The sequence below is a fragment of the Oncorhynchus clarkii genome, chromosome 3 (assembly GCF_045791955.1).
Source record: "Oncorhynchus clarkii lewisi isolate Uvic-CL-2024 chromosome 3, UVic_Ocla_1.0, whole genome shotgun sequence".
Lineage (NCBI taxonomy): Eukaryota > Metazoa > Chordata > Actinopteri > Salmoniformes > Salmonidae > Oncorhynchus > Oncorhynchus clarkii.
The window spans coordinates 38,548,560-38,567,414 of record NC_092149.1 but is presented as its reverse complement, the minus strand read 5'-3'; the positions used below and the strand labels follow the sequence as shown (position 1 = coordinate 38,567,414).

Here is an 18,855-nt window from a genome sequence, read left to right as displayed (position 1 = left end):
TCTGTTGTGATTGTTTGGGCCATACCTAATATTGCGAAACAACTTAGCTTGAAAAACGGTTCCGCGCATTCGTAAGGATTATGTCATGTAAAGTTAGTTACATTTACTGGTATCCCTCAGTCTTGAGCTAGTGCCAACCAACGATGTATATAAACCCTGGATTGCTAATGCTATGTATTGGCCATTGATAGGCTTTGAAGCCAACGGTGGGGCATATTGGCACTCCGCAGTAGGAGCAGTCCTCCATAGGAATGAATGGAATTCTACAGTATTAAATTATTAATATTATAATAATAATATAATATTAAATTAAACGTTCAGAACAAAATTACATGTATTTAAGTATTTTGTTGTTGTGGTGGGGACAGTAACATTAGTCATTTCTTAAAATTATACTTGGAAGATAAAAAATTTAAAAAAGTTTTAGTTTTATGTTCAGCCCACATAATACAATATAAAGTATGCATTGAGGTGTTTGTAATATAATACATGTGGCAAAAACTTCCAAAATATACAATAATGTATATCAGTCAGTGTGGATATAAATAATTGGTGCCAACCCAGTGCCGCCTGCATCCGTGCGCTCTGCTTTTCCCAAAAGGTTCGGTTCATAGTAGTTCTGAAACCGTATTCATTGATCAGTTTATGATCGCTTCCTACAGATTAACTTTTTCTTTAAATATATATATATTCAATAAGAAGGCTTATACATCCAAAATCCTTACTGCACAGCTATTCTGCAAGAAGAGCGCGCACTCCAGCGGCTTCGTGGTCGAGCGCTCATGTCACTGGAGGTAGACTAGAGTGTACTGGACAAATTGTAGACACGTTCATCCTGTTCAAACCCGGTCTGCTCAATTTATGGCAGAGGAATCTTATGCTGCTTAAGTATGTGACTGAAAACCATCCCATGACTGTTCTATAGCCTACATCGACCCATAATCAATAGTTTGGGCATAGAATGAACAGCTTTTAAATGCAATTTGTTAGAAGCCAGTGGGGCATGTGACTAGAATAACATTTGTGTCATGAGGAAAAATACACTTTTTTTGCATTCCAGCACAGTCCTGGGGTTGTCTATATATAAGGGCAAATTGAAAAATATGACAGAAACACACTACTGTGACTGTACTTCTTGAACCATCCGGCCAATGATTTAATCTGTTTTGAAGAATAACTTGCAAGCATGATTTATTTTAGTTGGAAGCTTGTTTGGGTTTTGTGTAATAGTTCAGCAAGAAGCCAATTATAATCTCAAAGTCACCATGGCTACAAAGTAGAGAGAGGCTGAGGCAGGAAATGTGTGGACAGAAAATCTAAAGAATTTTCTAATATAAAAAGCCCTCTACTGAGATCCTGAAATTCAGCACAAAACTTACAACGAACATCACATCACTGATTTGGACTATATTTTCACACTGTTGAAATGACACTAGAGAGGAATAAATCATCAGATCAGAGAATCTTAAAGGAAACTATTTCATTTCCTAATGGAGGATATTAATAAGCATGTCAAGACAAACAATATCCACACGATGGATTTTGATGAACAGACACATTGTGACTCTACTTGAAGAAAACATCTTGCTCAACAGTAAATCAGAGACCTGAGATGTCAACCATGGTGATGAACACTTCTACATAACAGATGGCATTGTAATGACAAGCCTCGAAAGCTTAAACAGTTCACACAATTCAGAGGGACTCATGATGCTTGAACTCACAGAACAATCATGGCCTGGCTGCAAGAAAACATCATGTTCTTGTATCAAGCACTGAACTATAACTTTCAATAGCTTTGTTTTTTTCAGGTCCATTGCCTTTCCTTTCAGAGATCAGAAGATCTGTGCTGCAGCTGACCACGTATGACCACTCTCTCTTCCATGGTCAAGTCAGTTGTACCAGCGTCTGGCCTTAGCTTGGGCAACTATCACGGTGGGGTCTTCGGGGTCGTCCTCGTCGGGGTTCGGTTCCTCCTCGAGTTTGACCGCGTGCAGGGCGTAGTTGATGCTGGTGCTCTCTGTCCAGCTCCAGGCCCGTGACAGAGGGTTATACAGCATCCCTCGGATAGACTCCACACGGAAACCATCTGGGACGGAGTAGAGATAGAGAGAAATTGGTCAGACAGAGAAAGAGAGGGATAGGGAAAGAATGGGTGAGAAAGAGAGGATGAGAAATAAGAGAATGGGACAATTGAAAAGACAGAAAGCGAGCAAATGGATTAGAGAAAGAGAGCGAGAGAGAGGGTCTCACACACACACTGGAAAGTGAGACCGAAAGAATAAGCCAAACAAAGACACCAGTTTGCCTTCAAAAAGAGGCACCAGCACAATAGTAAAAGACCAAAAGGGACAGTAGAAATAGCGAAGAGGAGAGTGAGGAAGAGCAGCATGTGAAGGAAGAGCAGGCAGACTCACTGGACTCCAGCAGGCGCTCCAGCTCCACGGGGCTGACAAACTTATCCCAGTCATGGGTTCCGCTGGGCACGATGCGTAGCATCTCTTCTGCTGCCACGATGGCCAGGGCGTACGACAGCTGGGTCTTGTTGATGGTGGTGATGAAGAGGGAGCCTCCTGGCTGCACACAGTAGGGAGACCGTTACAACCCAGGGTTGTGTTCATTAGGCACCAAACCAGGAGAGACTTCCTGGACTGGTACCTGGTCCAATAAGAAATGCTAATTTTCCTTTTTGTTGTTGTTTTTTTTGTTTAATTTTTACCCCCCTTTTTCGTAGTATCCAATTATTAGTCTCATCGCTACAACTCCTGTACGGGCTCGGGAGAGACAAAGGTCGAAAGTCATGCGTCCTCCAAAACACAAGCCGCACTGCTTCTTAACACAGCGCTCATCCAACCCGGAAGCAAGCCGCACCAATGTGTCGGAGGAAACACTGTGCACCTGGCGACCTTGGTTAGTGCGCACTGCGCCCGGCCCGCCACAGGAGTCGCTAGTGCGCGATGAGACAAGGATATCCCTACCGGCCAAACCCTCCCTAACCCGGACAACGCTAGGCCAATTGTGCGTCGCCCCACAGACCTCCCAGTCGCGGCCGGCTGCAACAGAGCCTGGGCGCGAACCCAGAGTCTCTGGTGGCACAGCTAGCGCTGTGATGCAGTGCCCTAGACTACTGCGTCACCCTCATTTTCCTTTTCTGTTGCAAAAATGTTTTTTTTTTGTTGTTGTTGTTGTGTACACAACAGATGTGTGTTGCTTCGGGTGGCTCTATTGTTGTCAATTGAGTGGCAGCGACACAAGTTTGACAGATAAGAATTCAATAGAAAAAAAACACTGAAAGATCAGGTAAAGGGGACCGTCGATAGTACAAATCACTCACACCACAGAAAACACGGATAACTCAATGAAGTGACTGTTCTCTCCGAAAATACAGTCACACGGCCACATCACACGCGAGTCACATGACCCACCTTGAGCACCTGGTTGCAGCAGAGTGTGAAGGTTTCCAGGTCAGCCAGATGTTCCACCACCTCAGAGGCCACCACCGCATCAAACTGCCCCGCTCCCTTCCCCCCCTTCTCAGAGAGCTCCTCCAGAGTGATGGCACGGTAGCGCACATTGCCACGCAGGTCTGGATCATGCCAGGCATGTACCTCCGCTGTCCCAATACTGTCTGCCACCGGGTCAATGCCTAGCACATCTGCCCCCAGTCTACCCAAGGGCTGGGAGGTTGGGAGAGAGGCAGGGTAGAGGAAGTGAGTTTATACATACAGTGCCTTCAGAAACTTTTCACACATTTTGTTACAAGGTGGGATTAAAATTGATTTCATTGTCACACAATGCCCCGTTATGTCAAAGTGGAATGAAAATTATACTTTCCATAAACATTTTTAAATTGTAACATACTAATATATCTTGATGAAATAAGTATTAAAACCCCCTGAGTCAATACATGTTAGAATCACCTTTGGCAGAGATTACAGCTGTGAGTGGTTTTGTGTAAGTCTTTAGGAGATTTGCATACCAGGATTGGGCAAATATTTTCCCATTCTTTTTAAAATGTCAAGTTGGGTGTTGATTATTGCTAGACAGCGATTTTCATGTCTTGCCTTTGATTTTCAAGCTGATTTAAGTAAAAACTGTAACTAGGCCACTCAGGAAAATTCAATGTCATCTTGGTAAGCAACTCCAGTGTATATTTTGCCTTGTGTTTTAGGTTATGGTCCTGCTGAAAGGTACATGTGTCTCCCAGTGTCTGGTGGAAAGCAGACTGAACCAGGATTTTCCTCTACGATTTTGCCTGTGCTTAGCTCTATTCCATTTATTTTCATCCTAAATAACTCCCTAGTCTTCACCAATGACAAGCATAGCCATAACATGATGCAGCCCCCACCACCATGCTTGAAAATATGAAGAGTGGTACTCAGTGATGTGTTTGCCCCAAACATAACACTTTGTATTCTGGACAAAAAGTTAATTTCTTTGCCACTTCTGCTACTCCTCTTGCTCACTCTCTTTTTTGCAGTATTTTAGTGCCTTATTGCAAACAGGATGCAATATTTTTATTCTGTACAGGCTTCCTTCTTTTCACTCCATCATTGAGGTTAGTAGTGTGAAGTAACTACAATGTTGTTGATCCATCCTCAGTTTTCACCTATCAAAGCCATTAAAATCATTGGCCTCATGGTGAAATCCCTGAGCAGTTTTCTTCCTCTCTGGCAACTGAGTTAGGAAGGACACCTGTATCTTTGTAGTGACTGGGTGTATTGATACACCATCCAAAGTGTAATTAATAACTTCACCATGCTCAAAGGGATATTCAGTGTCTGCTTTTAAATTTTGTATTTACACCCATCTACCAATGGGTGCTCTTCTTTGCGAGCTATTGGTTATCCTCCCTGGTCTCTGTGGTTGAATCTGTGCTTGAAATTCACGTCTCGACTGAGGGACCTTACAGATAATTGTGTGTGTGGGGTACAGAGGATGGGGTAGTCAGTCAAAAATCATGTTAAACACTATTATTGCGCACAGAGAGAGTCTGAGAATTATGTGACTTGTTATGCACATTTTTACTCCTGTACATATTTAGTTGCCATAAAAGACGTTTCAACTTTTCATTTTTAATACATTTGTAAAAAATGAAAACTAAATTCATGATGGGGTATTGTGTGTAGATCAGTGACACAATCTCAATTTAATCCATTTTTAAAATTCATGCTGTACACAACAACATTTTTGAAAAAGTCAAAGGATGTGAATACTTTCTGAAGGCACTAATTGGATTCCAGAGTAAAATGATGAACACTTGGCCCTTAAAAGAACACTGTCCGTCTATAGAGCAACGTGATAGAATGAAGCCACGGCAGAGAGAGCGAAAGTGAGTTCATGCATATGGATTCTACAATAGAATTACGAACGCCTGACCCTTGAAAGAACACTGACAGTCTATTTAGTGAGTGAAGTGCTGGAAGGAAGGTAGAGGGGGAGGGAGAGGTGGCCGGTGGGGATTGGGAGGAATTTCGATAGAGAATTTGAGGAGAGTTGATGAAAGTCCCTGAGACGCAGCGCCCCCTTCTGGCTAAATGTGTGTATGGCGTTGGCACGTGTGTTTACAGCGCAGTGCTGCCTGCTCACCCGCAGCCAATCTCCATCCTTCCACAGCTGATCTCTTCTGAAGGGAATTTCCCTAACGACACGATTCTCTGAGACAGACTCATACAGCCTAAAGTCTAACAAACTGTGTGTGTGTGTGTGTGTGTGTGTGTGTGTGTGTGTGTGTTTCTCTCTGTCTGTGATAGAGAGCTATATCAGACCTGAAGTTGTCTCCTCAAATCAAACTGCTGGTGTGTGTTCACTTCAAATAAGAGCAAGGAAACAAATGCAATCCTTTGTAGATGTGAAGTTATCAAAAAACTAACAAACACAAACAACAAACGACCAACTGTCTTTTCCACCAAACCCTGACCAGTCAAATTGAAAATAAATGTGAATTTAGTTGACATTTAAACATATTATTAGCAACTGGTAGAGCAAGTAGAGCAAGGAAAAGGCTTGCATCACAAGCCAAATTGTACTGTACAGGCTATATTCAAAGTGAAGCTAAATCTGATTTGATGGCTTGCAATTCAAACAATTGGAATTTCCAAGCAGGCGTATGGGGATAGGAGTCTGTCCACAGCAGCATCAGACTGCATATCTATCTCGTTCTTACACACACACACATTTTACCTCAGTGAGCAGCCCCCCGCCACAGCCTACGTCCAGTATTCTGAGCCCTGCCAGGGGTTTCCCCGGCTGCCGCCCGCCATGTGCGTTCAACAGATTATCCCTGAAATAGAGGTCAGAGGTCACACTATGAAAACACACAACCACTCTGTCCACCCCATCCCCAGAGCCATACAGTGCATTCAGAAAGTATTCAGACCCCTTGACTTTTTCCACATTTTGTTACGTTACAGCTTTATTCTGAACTTGATCAAATGTTACTGATCAATCTACGCAAAATACCCCATAATGGCAAAGCAAAAACAGGTTCAGAAATGTTTGCAAATGTATTAAAAATTTAAAACAGATCACATTTACATAAGTATTCAGAGGCTTTACTCAGTAGTTTGCTGAAGTACCTTTGGCAGCGATTACAGCCTCAAGACTTCTTGGGTATGACGCTACAAGCTTGGCACACCTGTATTTGGGGAGTTTCTCCCATTTTTCTCTGCAGATCCTCTCAAGCTCTGTCAGGTTGGATGGGTAGTGTCACTGCACAGTTATTTTCAGGTCTCTCCAGAGAGAGTCCAAGCTCTTGTGGGCCACTCAAGGACATTCAGAGACTTGTCCCGAAGCCACTCCTGCGTTGTCTTGGCTGTGTGCTTAGGGTCGTTGTCCTGTTGGAAGGTGAACCTTCACCCCCGTCTGAGGTCCTGAGCGCTCTGGAGCAGGTTTTCATCAAGGATCTCTCTGTACTTTGCTCTGTTCATCTTTCCCTTGATCCTGACTAGCCTCCCAGTCCCTGCCGCTGAAAAACATCCCCACAGAATGATGCTTCCACCACGCTTCACCATAGGGACAGTGCCAGGATTCCTCTAGACCTGACCCTTGGCATTCAGACCCAAAGAGTTAAAATCTTGGTTTTACTGAGGAGTGGCTTCCGTCTGGCCACTCTACCATAAAGGCCTGATTGGTGGAGTGCTGCAGAGATAGTTGTCCTTCTGGAAGGTTCTCCCATCTCCATAGAGGAACTCTGGAGCTCTGTCGGAGTGACCAGTGGTCACAGAAGGCCAGCATCCTGGAGTCGCCTCTTCGCTGTTGGCGTTGTGTTTTGCGGGTACTATTTAATGAAGCTGCCAGCTGAGGACTTGTGAGGCGTCTGTTTCTCAAACTAGACACTCGAATGTACTTGTCCTCTGGCTCAGTTGTGCACCGGGGCCTCCCACTCCTCTTTCTATTCTGGTTAGAGCCAGTTTGCGCTGTTCTGTGAAGGGAGCAGTACACAGCGTTGTACGAGATCCTAACTAAAATAAAAAAGTTACGATGCTAACTGTGGCTGCAGTGCATACGCAGTGCATGGGCTTTCTAATCCTACAGTTACAAATAACATCTTCCATTGATTAGATATCTCCTGACTTTTGCCACACACACACAGTGAGGCTCTATGACCGTAGCTAATTGCAGCTTTGAATGATTTAGAATTGGCCAACAACAAGCTACACGCGCCACTCTTGTGAAAAGCAAGAGCATTAGCATAATTTAACAAATTGCTCTCTCCCTCTCTACGACAGCAGTTGTGTTCAGATCTGTATGGGCTCTCCCGGACAAGTCAGTGCAAATTACACATAACATAGACCCGAAACAATAATATCAGAGCTGGCATTATTTCGAATTATGGGATCCAGACCGGAGTATTCGGGTACTGGTGGATCCGTGAAGATTTATAACTGGCTCCGACATAGACTCTACGTCTGAAGTGGCCCCAAGTCACTGGATGATTGTGGCATCTTTAATAATATGCAATGGCGTGAGTAATGGGGGTGAATAAACTATAGGCATACACACACGCACCGTATGAAAGGCACCCTGAGGTCGTTCATTGAGTGGAGGGCTGCGAAGTCTCCCTGCTCGTTCCACCACTTGGTGGCGAGAAGCTGGAACCTCTTTACCTCATTTGGGTCCACAGTGGTCTTGGAGGCGTGGCGAATCCTAAAGATGCAAAACAATTGTCATCGGGTACTCAAATAGTGACATGGATTAGACATTGGGGAAGTCCCGGGTCGTCTCTATTGCAGTCACACAGCGTAGAGCTCACAATGGCTGGGTCATATATTCGTTAGTGCACACACCCGACGCAACAGCAGGATACATTGACTAAGGAGGCAGTGAGGGCGCACTATTTTGGGGGGCTCATGCATTGGAATTATATTGAATTCTGCTTATATCACGCTATACTAAATAAAGTTAGAACGCTGAGACAGAGACCTTTGAGTGCTTCTGAAGGGACAGATAGGGTAGACTACAGATTTTGCACCAGTCTCCTCTGCACTGTAGCAGCACAATAGACAGTGCCCTACACACTTAAACAAGGCTATTTTGGTCATGAATCTAGGCTACAAGATAAAGTAATTCACCCATTACAAACAGCCCATGTGAATGTCTTACCAAAATAATGCAAATTAAATGCTGAAAGAAGTGACAGGTAGCGTAGCGGCGATTTCGCGCCTCTATCAGCACCATGGGAAGCGCTCTACACGCTACAGAAAGACAGCCCAAAACCTACATTTTCTGAAATGACGCCACTGGCTATGCAACCAAGATTTTGATTGAAACCAACCAGCCAGATTGTTTGTTACCTTTTCAGAAGTTGCAGCCTCGGTGATGCTCTGTGGAGCATCTTGAGTAATCGATCATTCCATTCTCCCCGAAATCTTTCCCCTCAAAATGCCAGTTGGATTAGTTTAACTGTCCTAGCGCTTCTTCCGTGCTGACTGAACACATTTGTGACAGTGGATGAAGCTGTGGACACTCCACTCATGAGCCCTATGATTTCATTTGGAATATTGCGTGACATGTGTGCGGCGTTGTGGGTTTATGGTGCTAAAACACCTTGCCAAGTTCGTTGTCTTTTCCTAGAGTATATTCCATCAGACTGAAAAAGTCCACAACCCCCTCCCCCCCAACTCTATCATGTCCAATGTCCCCCTCAGTGGTCACTGGTTTAAAGTAAGTCAATGATGTCCACAATCACCAAAATTCTGTGATCTCTTGCCAGCTGCCTGTCATTAACAAGTGTTGACACCAATATTTCCCATAGCACTTCAAAATGGTTTCTTTTCACAGTGCATTTCAAATGCTCTTTGCGTGCCTAGCAAATCAAATCAAATTTGATTTTGTCACATGTTTAGCAGATGTTATTGCGGGTGTAGCGAAATGCTTGTGTTTATAGCTCCGACAGTGCAGTCATATCTAACAATTTCACAACCATATACACATCTAAAGTAAAGGAATGGAATTAAGAATATATAATTTTTTGGGGCGAGCAGTGTCAGATCCTTTGGTACTATCAATAGCATGCTTCCAGTCAGAATTACCCAGCTTGGGTGAAGGCCTTGTCTGCGTTAGCATTGGACCCAACATAGAACCTTCGACATAGGAAACAAAATGCCCCATCTGCAGTAAACGAGTATTCCAGCCACTCTCATCCTATGAACCAGTTGCTATTAAATGAATGTTTTTGGACAGAAACCCTGCAGCTAGGGTAGGATTCTAAGCTAACCTGGGCTGGCTACTCTGTTCCAAGATCGTCAGGAACAGTCGGCGGTGGAGGGGCTGTGGAGCCGTTATCCTGGTGGAGCTTGTGGGAGGGTGGGTAAGCTCTGCATGCACAGCTAGCTGGAGCTCGACAGCATCATCGCTGCTAGGCTTGGCGGCGGCCTCGGTGATTGACGCTGCCGCTCATCGCTATCCTTCTCCTTTTGGCTTGTTTGGGTACTTTGGCAAAGCCAATTTCTGATATCCAACGTGGCAGATCAGTTGGTTTGAGCTGGCCAAATAGGCGAAGGCTAATAACACAACCTTTTAACAGCTAGTTAAGAGGGTAACTAAACTCTGTAGTGGTGGAGCGTGAGGCAGAGTTGAGTGAAGCAGCTTCAATGGTAAACTTGACCCCGCCCTTACAAATCAAAAATTACAGGCGGAGGCGTATCACGTTATTCACTTAGCCTACTACAGATGAGAAGTGCTTTTTATGGAAACCTATGGGGGGTGATAAGAGACATATATAAGCCGATGCAACCGTACTACCGTGTGGCTGTTGCCTAGCATTGAACGTCTGACTGACATGACTAATGTCTGCGTGACGCCTGAGTTGCGTGTTAATGAAAGTCATAATGTGTATAGGTTATATTGATATGAATTAAATCTCAACCATAAATGTTAGAACACTTTTTCTGTGCAAGCAGACATTCCGACGTAAACACATTGATCTATAGTGTAGCTTACGGCTTGTGTATTTCCTGTTATTGCTAATGGCCTAGAAAAGATTGTCCAATCTATAGGTAATCTGTCTTTCCTTCAACACCTCATGGCATGGTATGTCATCTTATCTCGCTGTATACAGATCTAAATGTTGTTAGCCAATCAGTCTGTTGTTAACAGTTCCCAGTAGCCTACATCAGACAACCAATAAGAGTTGTGTCCATGGCTTTCAGTCGAATAGAGGAGTTCATAGCTGCTATCCTTGGGATGTCCCTACCTCGATCAAGTATAAATGTATAAAATACAGTGCCTTGCGAAAGTATTCGGCCCCCTTGAACTTTGCGACCTTTTGCCACATTTCAGGCTTCAAACATAAAGATATAAAACTGTAGAAGAAGAATCAACAACAAGTGGGACACAATCATGAAGTGGAACGACATTTATTAGATATTTCAAACTTTTTTAACAAATCAAAAACTGAAAAATTGGGCGTGCAAAATTATTCAGCCCCTTTACTTTCAGTGCAGCAAACTCTCTCCAGAAGTTCAGTGAGGATCTCTGAATTATCCAATGTTGACCTAAATGACTAATGATGATAAATACAATCCACCTGTGTGTAATCAAGTCTCCGTATAAATGCACCTGCACTGTGATAGTCTCAGAGGTCCGTTAAAAGCGTAGAGAGCATCATGAAGAACAAGGAACACACCAGGCAGGTCCGAGATACTGTTGTGAAGACGTTTAAAGCCGGATTTGGATACAAAAAGATTTCCCAAGCTTTAAACATCCCAAGGAGCACTGTGCAAGCGATAATATTGAAATGGAAGGAGTATCAGACCACTGCAAATCTACCAAGACCTGGCCATCCCTCTAAAAACTTTCAGCTCATACAAGGAGAAGACTGATCAGAGATGCATCCAAGAGGCCCATGATCACTCTGGATGAACTGCAGAGATCTACAGCTGAGGTGGGAGACTCTGTCCATAGGACAACAATCAGTCGTATATTGCACAAATCTGGCCTTTATGGACGAGTGGCAAGAAGAAAGCCATTTCTTAAAGATATCCATAAAAAGTGTAGTTTAAAGTTTGCCACAAGCCACCTGGGAGACACACCAAACATGTGGAAGAAGGTACTCTGGTCAGATGAAACCAAAATTGAACTTTTTGGCAACAATACAAAACGTTATGTTTGGCGTAAAAGCAACACAGCTCATCACACTGAACACACCATCCCCACTGTCAAACATGGTGGTGGCAGCATCATGGTTTGGGCCTGATTTTCTTCAGCAGGGACAGGGAAGATGGTTAAAATTGATGGGAAGATGGATGGAGCCAAATACAGGACCATTCTGGAAGAAAACCTGATGGAGTCTGCAAAAGACCTGAGACTGGGACAGAGATTTTTCTTCCAACAAGACAATGATCTAAAACATAAAGCAAAATCTACAATGGAATGGTTCAAAAATAAACATATCCAGGTGTTAGAATGGCCAAGTCAAAGTCCAGACCTGAATCCAATCGAGAATCTGTGGAAAGAACTGAAAACTGCTGTTCACAAATGCTCTCCATCCAACCTCACTGAGCTCGAGCTGTTTTGCAAGGAGGAATGGGAAAAATTTTCAGTCTCTCGATGTGCAAAACTGATAGAGACATACCCCAAGCGACTTACAGCTGTAATCGCAGCAAAAGGTGGCGCTACAAAGTATTAACTTAAGGGGGCTGAATAATTTTGCACGCCCAATTTTTCAGTTTTTGATTTGTTAAAAAAGTTTGAAATATCCAATAAATGTCGTTCCACTTCATGATTGTGTCCCACTTGTTGTTGATTCTTCACAAAAAAATACAGTTTTATATCTTTATGTTTGAAGCCTGAAATGTGGCAAACGGTCGCAAAGTTCAAGGGGGCCGAATACTTTCGCAAGGCACTGTAGTTACATTTAGTGTTAGTTTAGGGTTCAGGGTAAGGACGTCCCAAGGAATCCGGATAGCAGTGACCGTTCATAGAGAGACGGGCACGGTATTTGAGAGCTAGGCGGCAACACAGACAAGTGGCAGAAGAGATTGGAGTGTCCTTAATCCAACTGAGGAGTAAGTAGGCTATATTTCAATAGTGATATCATTAGGAAATATTTAGGTCTACTGTGTAAAGGCAAATTTGGTTTATTTGAAAATTATTTTACCCCCCAGGTATTTGCATTTAAATGTATGTATGTATACAATTACTGCCGCTAAGGTTTTAACCGAGTGAAAAACTGGTTGGTATTTTCCCCCATTATAAGTAAGGTAATGGAGTTAGGCTAGGTTGCTAATGGTTTACATGAACGAGAAAGGATCAACATGGCGTGCAAACTTTCTGTACTCTTTTATTTTCTATGAACAAAGGCTCAGTTTAGTTTAGCTAATATATATAAATATGGAATGTCACAAAAAATTGTTAGTGTTAACATTTGTATGAAAGTAGCGTTTAACAGTTCGCTAGCTTGATGCAAACCACATTTAGCTTGGCTAAGCGCTAGTTAGCTCTAGCCTAGTTGGATTTAGTCAATGTCAGCTTACATGTTAGTGGTTAATAATGTAATGGTCGTTTGTATTGTTTCCCATAGGCATCCAGTAATTTAGAGTTTTTCGAAATTGACACTGATAGTACATGTTAATGTGTAGATGTATGGTGACTCCACATTTGCATGAACGAACCAACGGGACTGACATGGGCAAGTCCCTTGACGGGTTCCAGGAATGGTGGGAGGACAATCTGAAGGTAATTATCTTTACACACAACACAGCAGTGTACAGGCCTCCAGAGTATTCACCCTATCGCCTGCTGTATGGAGGGGAGCCGCAGCAGTTTACTGCAATTGTATATAACATTATTGCATATACTGTAGTATAAAAAAATGTGTGACTGACTTAGTGTTTTTCTATTGTCGTTTTTGTATAACGTACTTTGAGGTCATCGATACTCCACCTGATGTGGTGGAAGTTGTCGAACCAGATCAGAACGCCTTCGAAGACCACCTTCAGCACGGTCTGGAGGTTTTTGATGTGGAGGTTTTTGGCCAGGTAAAAATTATTGTCCGCTGTTCATTTATTTTCTGGCCTTCCAAGAGATATAAGATATGTATTCGTAATAGTATGAAATATAAATTGGATTTATTTATATTATCAATCAAGGTGAGACTGAACATGGACAGGGCGTATGAGGAAAAAGGAGAGCCACCGGAGAAAAATCATGGGGACCAAGTGCCTCGACATCCGGGTGAATGACTTGGCTTGGAAGAAGGACAAAAGGAACGCGAGACCTGGGAAAGCATGGTGCTCCTAGCTGGAGTCACCATCCGTTAAGGTGAATTTAAAAATCTCTGATGATAACTATTTGCATTTGCCGCCTCGTGGTGGGCGGCATCGCCATGCTGTCAGCAGTACCAACACTGGCCCAGGGGTTTCTCCAAATAGTCCATCTCTAGGCTAACCACTGGGTCACGTTAAGTAACACCCACTTCCAGTGTACGAAAGACTATCGAGAGTAAATATTAGTTCATCATAGGAGAGAGCTGTAGCTCCGCCCAAAGGTGATGTGGAGCAGAGCATGCTGGGCGATCTCTGAGGAGAAGGAAAGAAGTCACTAGAGAAAGTGTGTATCTTTCAGAAATGTGAGTTCATATTTCTTATCATTCATGTGTTGTGGACGCACACTTTTGTTATGCTAATCTACCGCGAGCTAGCAACTGTAAGGTTGCTAACCTTGTTGTTTCTGCCATCTCATTTCAGACATTTAGCGTTAGCATTTCAGTGTCTCGTCTTATATGCCATGCCCTGTGGTTATATGGATGTATACTGTATACTGATTGTGGGTATTTTGTTAGCAATGAGCCCTGTGGATGGATTATACATTCAAGTTCATGCAGTTGTGTGAGGATGATGGCACTGCTCAGTACTGCTGTGTAATTGCACTCCTCTGATCATTCATTAGTAAAGTCTCAGCCATGTTGTTAGGTTGTATCGCCCTGTGCAGCAGATAAGCTATTGGTTGTTGAAGATATCCCTCTAGTGGTGTGGGGGCTGTGCTTTGGCAAAGTGGGTGGGGTTATATCCTTCCTGTTTGGCCCTGTCCGGGGGTGTCCTCAGATGGGGCCACAGTGTCTCCTGACCCCTCCTGTCTCAGCCTCCAGTATTTATGCTGCAGTAGTTTATGTGTCGGGGGGCTAGGGTCAGTTTGTTATATCTGGACCTGGCCATGCTGCTGCTCCAGTTTAAACTGTTCTGGCTTATTATTATTGGACCATGCTGGTCATTTATGAACATTTGAACATCTTGGCCATGTTCTGTTATAATCTCCACCCGGCACAGCCAGAAGAGGACTGGCCACCCCACATAGCCTGGTTCCTCTCTAGGTTTCTTCCTAGGTTTTGGCCTTTCTAGGGAGTTTTTCCTAGCCACCGTGCTTCTACACCTGCATTGCTTGCTGTTTGAGGTTTTAGGCTGGGTTTCTGTACAGCACTTTGAGATATCAGCTGATGTACGAAGGGCTATATAAATAAATTTGATTTGATAAGCTATAAATAATATGGCTACATATGGTTATGTAATTGGAGGTTGTTTTAAGCCTATATCTGCCATTAACTATTGCATTTAATTTCACCCCTTTTCAGAACCACACAAACTCTTAGTTAACTTAATTGTCAAGCCACACACTGTGCTGTGCCATTACTGCTCTGTGACTCGGCGTCATTAAACAACCTGAACTGGAATCCTACCGGTCTGTCATCTGTGCCCTTACAAGCATCTGGGAGAGAACACATAATGCTAAGTAAAAACCTAACCCTAAATAATATACAGTCCACCAAGTCCTCAACTACATCCAGGTAGGTACTGTTAAAGTGTATGACTCCAGTGGTCATGACACCGCCCTGGAGTTTCTCTCACAACTCTCTCTCTTTTCCAGGGCCCATCCCTTACCTCCCTCATCAACCCCACTGACATAAAAAATTAGACATGTATCCTTTCATTTCGGTCCGCCATTCATATTATTGCATGTCTAATCAAACATTTAAATTAAATCATTCAATAACTATTTTTACATACCTGATAATCATTTGAATCTGTGTGTTTGCTTGTTTACGTCTGTCTCCTACCCTGTTCCCTTTACTCTTTACCCCCTTTACCTAGGGGGTCCTGCCTAACACCTAACCACGCTCCAACTTTTCATTACATCAGCTACTGTTATTGTCATTATCTGCTAAGAAAGAGCAAGAAAACTATCATACTGGCCACATAATGTGATTAGCAGATTAGCTAAAAACACTAGCAATGCAAACACTCAGAACAAAGAGGGCAGCAGCGCCTGGACTTTATTGTAAATTGTAACGTATCCCTTGCTGGTATTTGTTAGTATGTCTTACAATACAACAATGTTGAACTATCTATATATCTATATATGGGTGTACTAATGAACTATGAGGTTTTTTTTAATCATAGAGGATGAATATTGTTTCAGTGTAGATAAGGGGAGGTCTGTTTAAAATGAAAACATGCCAGTCAGACAAGCCAGTGTATGAATCAAATGTATTTGCATATGAATGGAACGAAAATGTGTCTGACTTTGTGATCTGTGTGGGGAGGGGGCATTGAAATTATATTTTTTACCCTGATGCCTGTTAATTCATAAAAAGCACAAGATGGTAAATAACATTAATTGCAATGGTTAGCCTTTGCAAATTAATAGGAATATATTTAGCCTAATTGGTAGCAAATATGACGTGGAGGAAAGTAAGGATCCTAATCAGGCTTTTGTTTGTCAAATCCAGATTAAATAAAGGTCTTCATGTGTATCAAATCTGTAGGCGATTGTGAGCTAAATCAATGACAAACAGCTGAAATGTTCAGGCTTCATCGAGATCTGTGATCAGAACAGGCTGGGGTGTTTTCGGTTATGTTTGGTTCAAGGATATGCTTAACAACGCAACTGCACTGAAATGAATAGCCCGTTTCAATGGGATTCTCCTGAATAATAAAATGTTTTTATCTGTTAAGCTGTTTGGTCTATGCATAGACCCATATCGATTCTAACTTTTTGGTATTTTGCAGTAAGGCATAGCTCTAAATTGCAGAGCATTTAATAAACCAACATTTTCCTGTGATGTTGAGGCTGAGCAAGACCTATAGGCTAGTAGACTATGCGGAAATAATCGTGGAGTTAATCATTGTTATAGCCTAGATCACTTTATATAGTCTGGACCGTTGCTTTTCCTATGGCTGAGAAAACGTGGTAGCATATGCTTTTTGCTCATCTCTATACCAAGGGTTAGGCCTATATCCTCACATACCCCCTCAATTTGAACCCTGCTTTTAACCATAAGACATCTTCACATAAATGTATAGCCTAAGGATTGAATGGTGACGGTGACTGTCTCTGTTAATCCGGTAACAGACACAATTCTGAATTGGAATTCGAGTTGGATGACCGTTCAAAAATCGACCAATTAAATTGTACATGTGATGTGAACGCGTCGGCAGTTTGACGCTTTAGAAACAAACTTGTCTCCATTGACAGTCCATGTTAATTCATGGCAGTATTTTATGGCACTAGGAAGACGTTTGGGGACTTGGTGAGAGGTATTAGTAGCCTCTCGAGGCTTAATTCTGGCATGGATCACCCCCCATAGAAAGATTTGTCGCAAACTTGTCACTCAATCAATCATTTGAACTTTTTTGCTATTTCTGTTTATATAGGGCCATAAAACTAGAATGAGAGGGCACATGCATGATGGACACACAGAAGCTCAACTAAACAGTCCATACAACACTGGGGAACATTTGGAATCATCAGATTTGCTAACGCGTACAATTATGAATACAACCCTGGGGTGTAATAATTAGTACACGCAATAGCAAAACGTTTCGCAACGAAATCTAGTTGCTATTCACGTGGGCCCCTCTCCATTTGCTTTCTAGTCTAGTGATGAAAACCCATGCAGCACCCTTCTGAGATGCTCCGCAAGGCTGCAAAAAAGACTACCTGGAACGAAACCATTTTCCGTCAGCATGGAGTTAGAGAAACTGAGTCCATGTGCAATCGCCAATACCCTCATACCACATCTGCAAACTAAAATGTAAGCGTACCATACCTCACAACCGCGAAACCATTTTGAGAGCGACGCTCAAGAAACTGCTTGTGATGTTTACGTACTGAAGTCCAGCTGACTGCAGTCCGAGCTGAAGTTGTAGTGCCATTCACCGCGCTTGTTAAACAACGGGTACAAACCCCTAAGATGAACCGTTCAAACTTCTTTGAATACATGTGGTCTGTTTTTTACATGTATGTTTCTGTTCGGTATCGACAGGTCAATGTGACCGTGGTGTATTCATTATCTTACTGTTCGAGTGGAACCACTGCTGTGCACAGACAGTTCCTACTAGCTACTGGTTCCGGGCACAATCTACTCCAGTCCCAAATTATTATAGTGTATAAAAGCTCAATCAAGCCAACACTATGAGTTCAGTAACATATAAATGATTAAATACGTAGCCTGTTGTAAAGTAAGGTGGGGGGGGGGGGGTGATGATACATTTTGATGATTGGTGTTGTGTTGAACGTATACACAATATATACAAAAGTATGTGGACACCCCTTCAAATGAGTGGATTCGGCTATTTCAGGCACACCCGTTGCTGACAGGTGTATAAAATCGAGCACACAGCCATGCAATCTCATTTCCAACAAGTAACTATATCAAATTTCTGCCCTGCTAGAGCTGCTCTGGTCAACTGTAAGTGTTGTTATTATCAACTAGTGATGGGTCGGTCGCGAAGGTGAACGTTGGGAACCGGCTCGAATATCAAGAGACGAATCTATTTATAAACATTTTTAAAAATGAAGATATGAATCATCAAAAGATTTAAATTAATATAATTAACTATTTCAAAGAACGAAAATAGTAATAAAATAATATAGGCCTAAATGCTCAAGCACACACATTCGTTCTGTCTGCTCAGACTAACAGCTTCACCTGTTGTTCCTGTCAATCAGACACGTGGTGTCAACCAATGAACCAAAGATGCATGAGGGAGGGCGGAGCCAACTCACTCACACACTTTGCAGCCGAGGAGAGAGAGGAAGGACAGCTGTGATATCAACAGCTGGAAAATGAGTCGGAAGTACAGTAGCATTTGGATGCATTTTAATCATGTAGACAATGTTGAGCACAGTGTAGAATTTGCCAAAAACAAAATCTCATATAAAGCCGGTTCTAAGCACAACCTACACCGGTATATGTGAACTGTGCACCCAACTGTGAAGCTAGCTGTAGCGGAGCTGCGAGAAACTAGCGGGCCTGCTTGTGATAGTGGTGGAGCCAGCATCTCCGTACCCACTCAGTCACGTAGGCCTACTCCGCGACCCACAGCAACGCAGTCTTATATGGAACAGTTTATGCCA

At 42.9% G+C, this 18,855-nt stretch overlaps 1 protein-coding gene across 2 annotated transcripts; it reads right to left on the bottom strand.

The window, feature by feature from the left end:
• Nucleotides 1–1,127: 1,127 nt before the first annotated feature.
• LOC139394807 (coenzyme Q3 methyltransferase) lies at nucleotides 1,128–17,809 on the bottom strand. 2 transcript variants are annotated; one of them, XM_071142824.1, is made up of 6 exons: nucleotides 17,546–17,809; nucleotides 8,011–8,148; nucleotides 6,184–6,283; nucleotides 3,426–3,677; nucleotides 2,418–2,577; nucleotides 1,128–2,089 (listed from the first exon to the last, which is right to left on the bottom strand). In XM_071142824.1, exons 1-6 carry the CDS (start codon nucleotides 17,716–17,718, stop codon nucleotides 1,893–1,895), a joined length of 1,020 nt encoding a protein of 339 aa, XP_070998925.1. In that variant the 5' UTR covers nucleotides 17,719–17,809; the 3' UTR covers nucleotides 1,128–1,892. The 2 variants fall into 2 exon arrangements, with proteins under 2 accessions (XP_070998925.1, XP_070998926.1); XM_071142825.1 differs by having other exon boundaries at nucleotides 17,608–17,803.
• Nucleotides 17,810–18,855: the final 1,046 nt, after the last annotated feature.

Coding starts and splice junctions, on each gene's coding strand:
- LOC139394807 (XM_071142824.1), bottom strand. CDS start 17,718: ATGTATTCAAAGAAGTTTGAACGGTTCATCTTAGGGGTTTGTACCCGT. Junction 8,149..17,545: donor AATGGTTTCGCGGTTGTGAG/GTATGGTACGCT, acceptor TTGCATCTTTAG/GATTCGCCACGCCTCCAAGA. Junction 2,578..3,425: donor GCTGCAACCAGGTGCTCAAG/GTGGGTCATGTG, acceptor TACTGTGTGCAG/CCAGGAGGCTCCCTCTTCAT.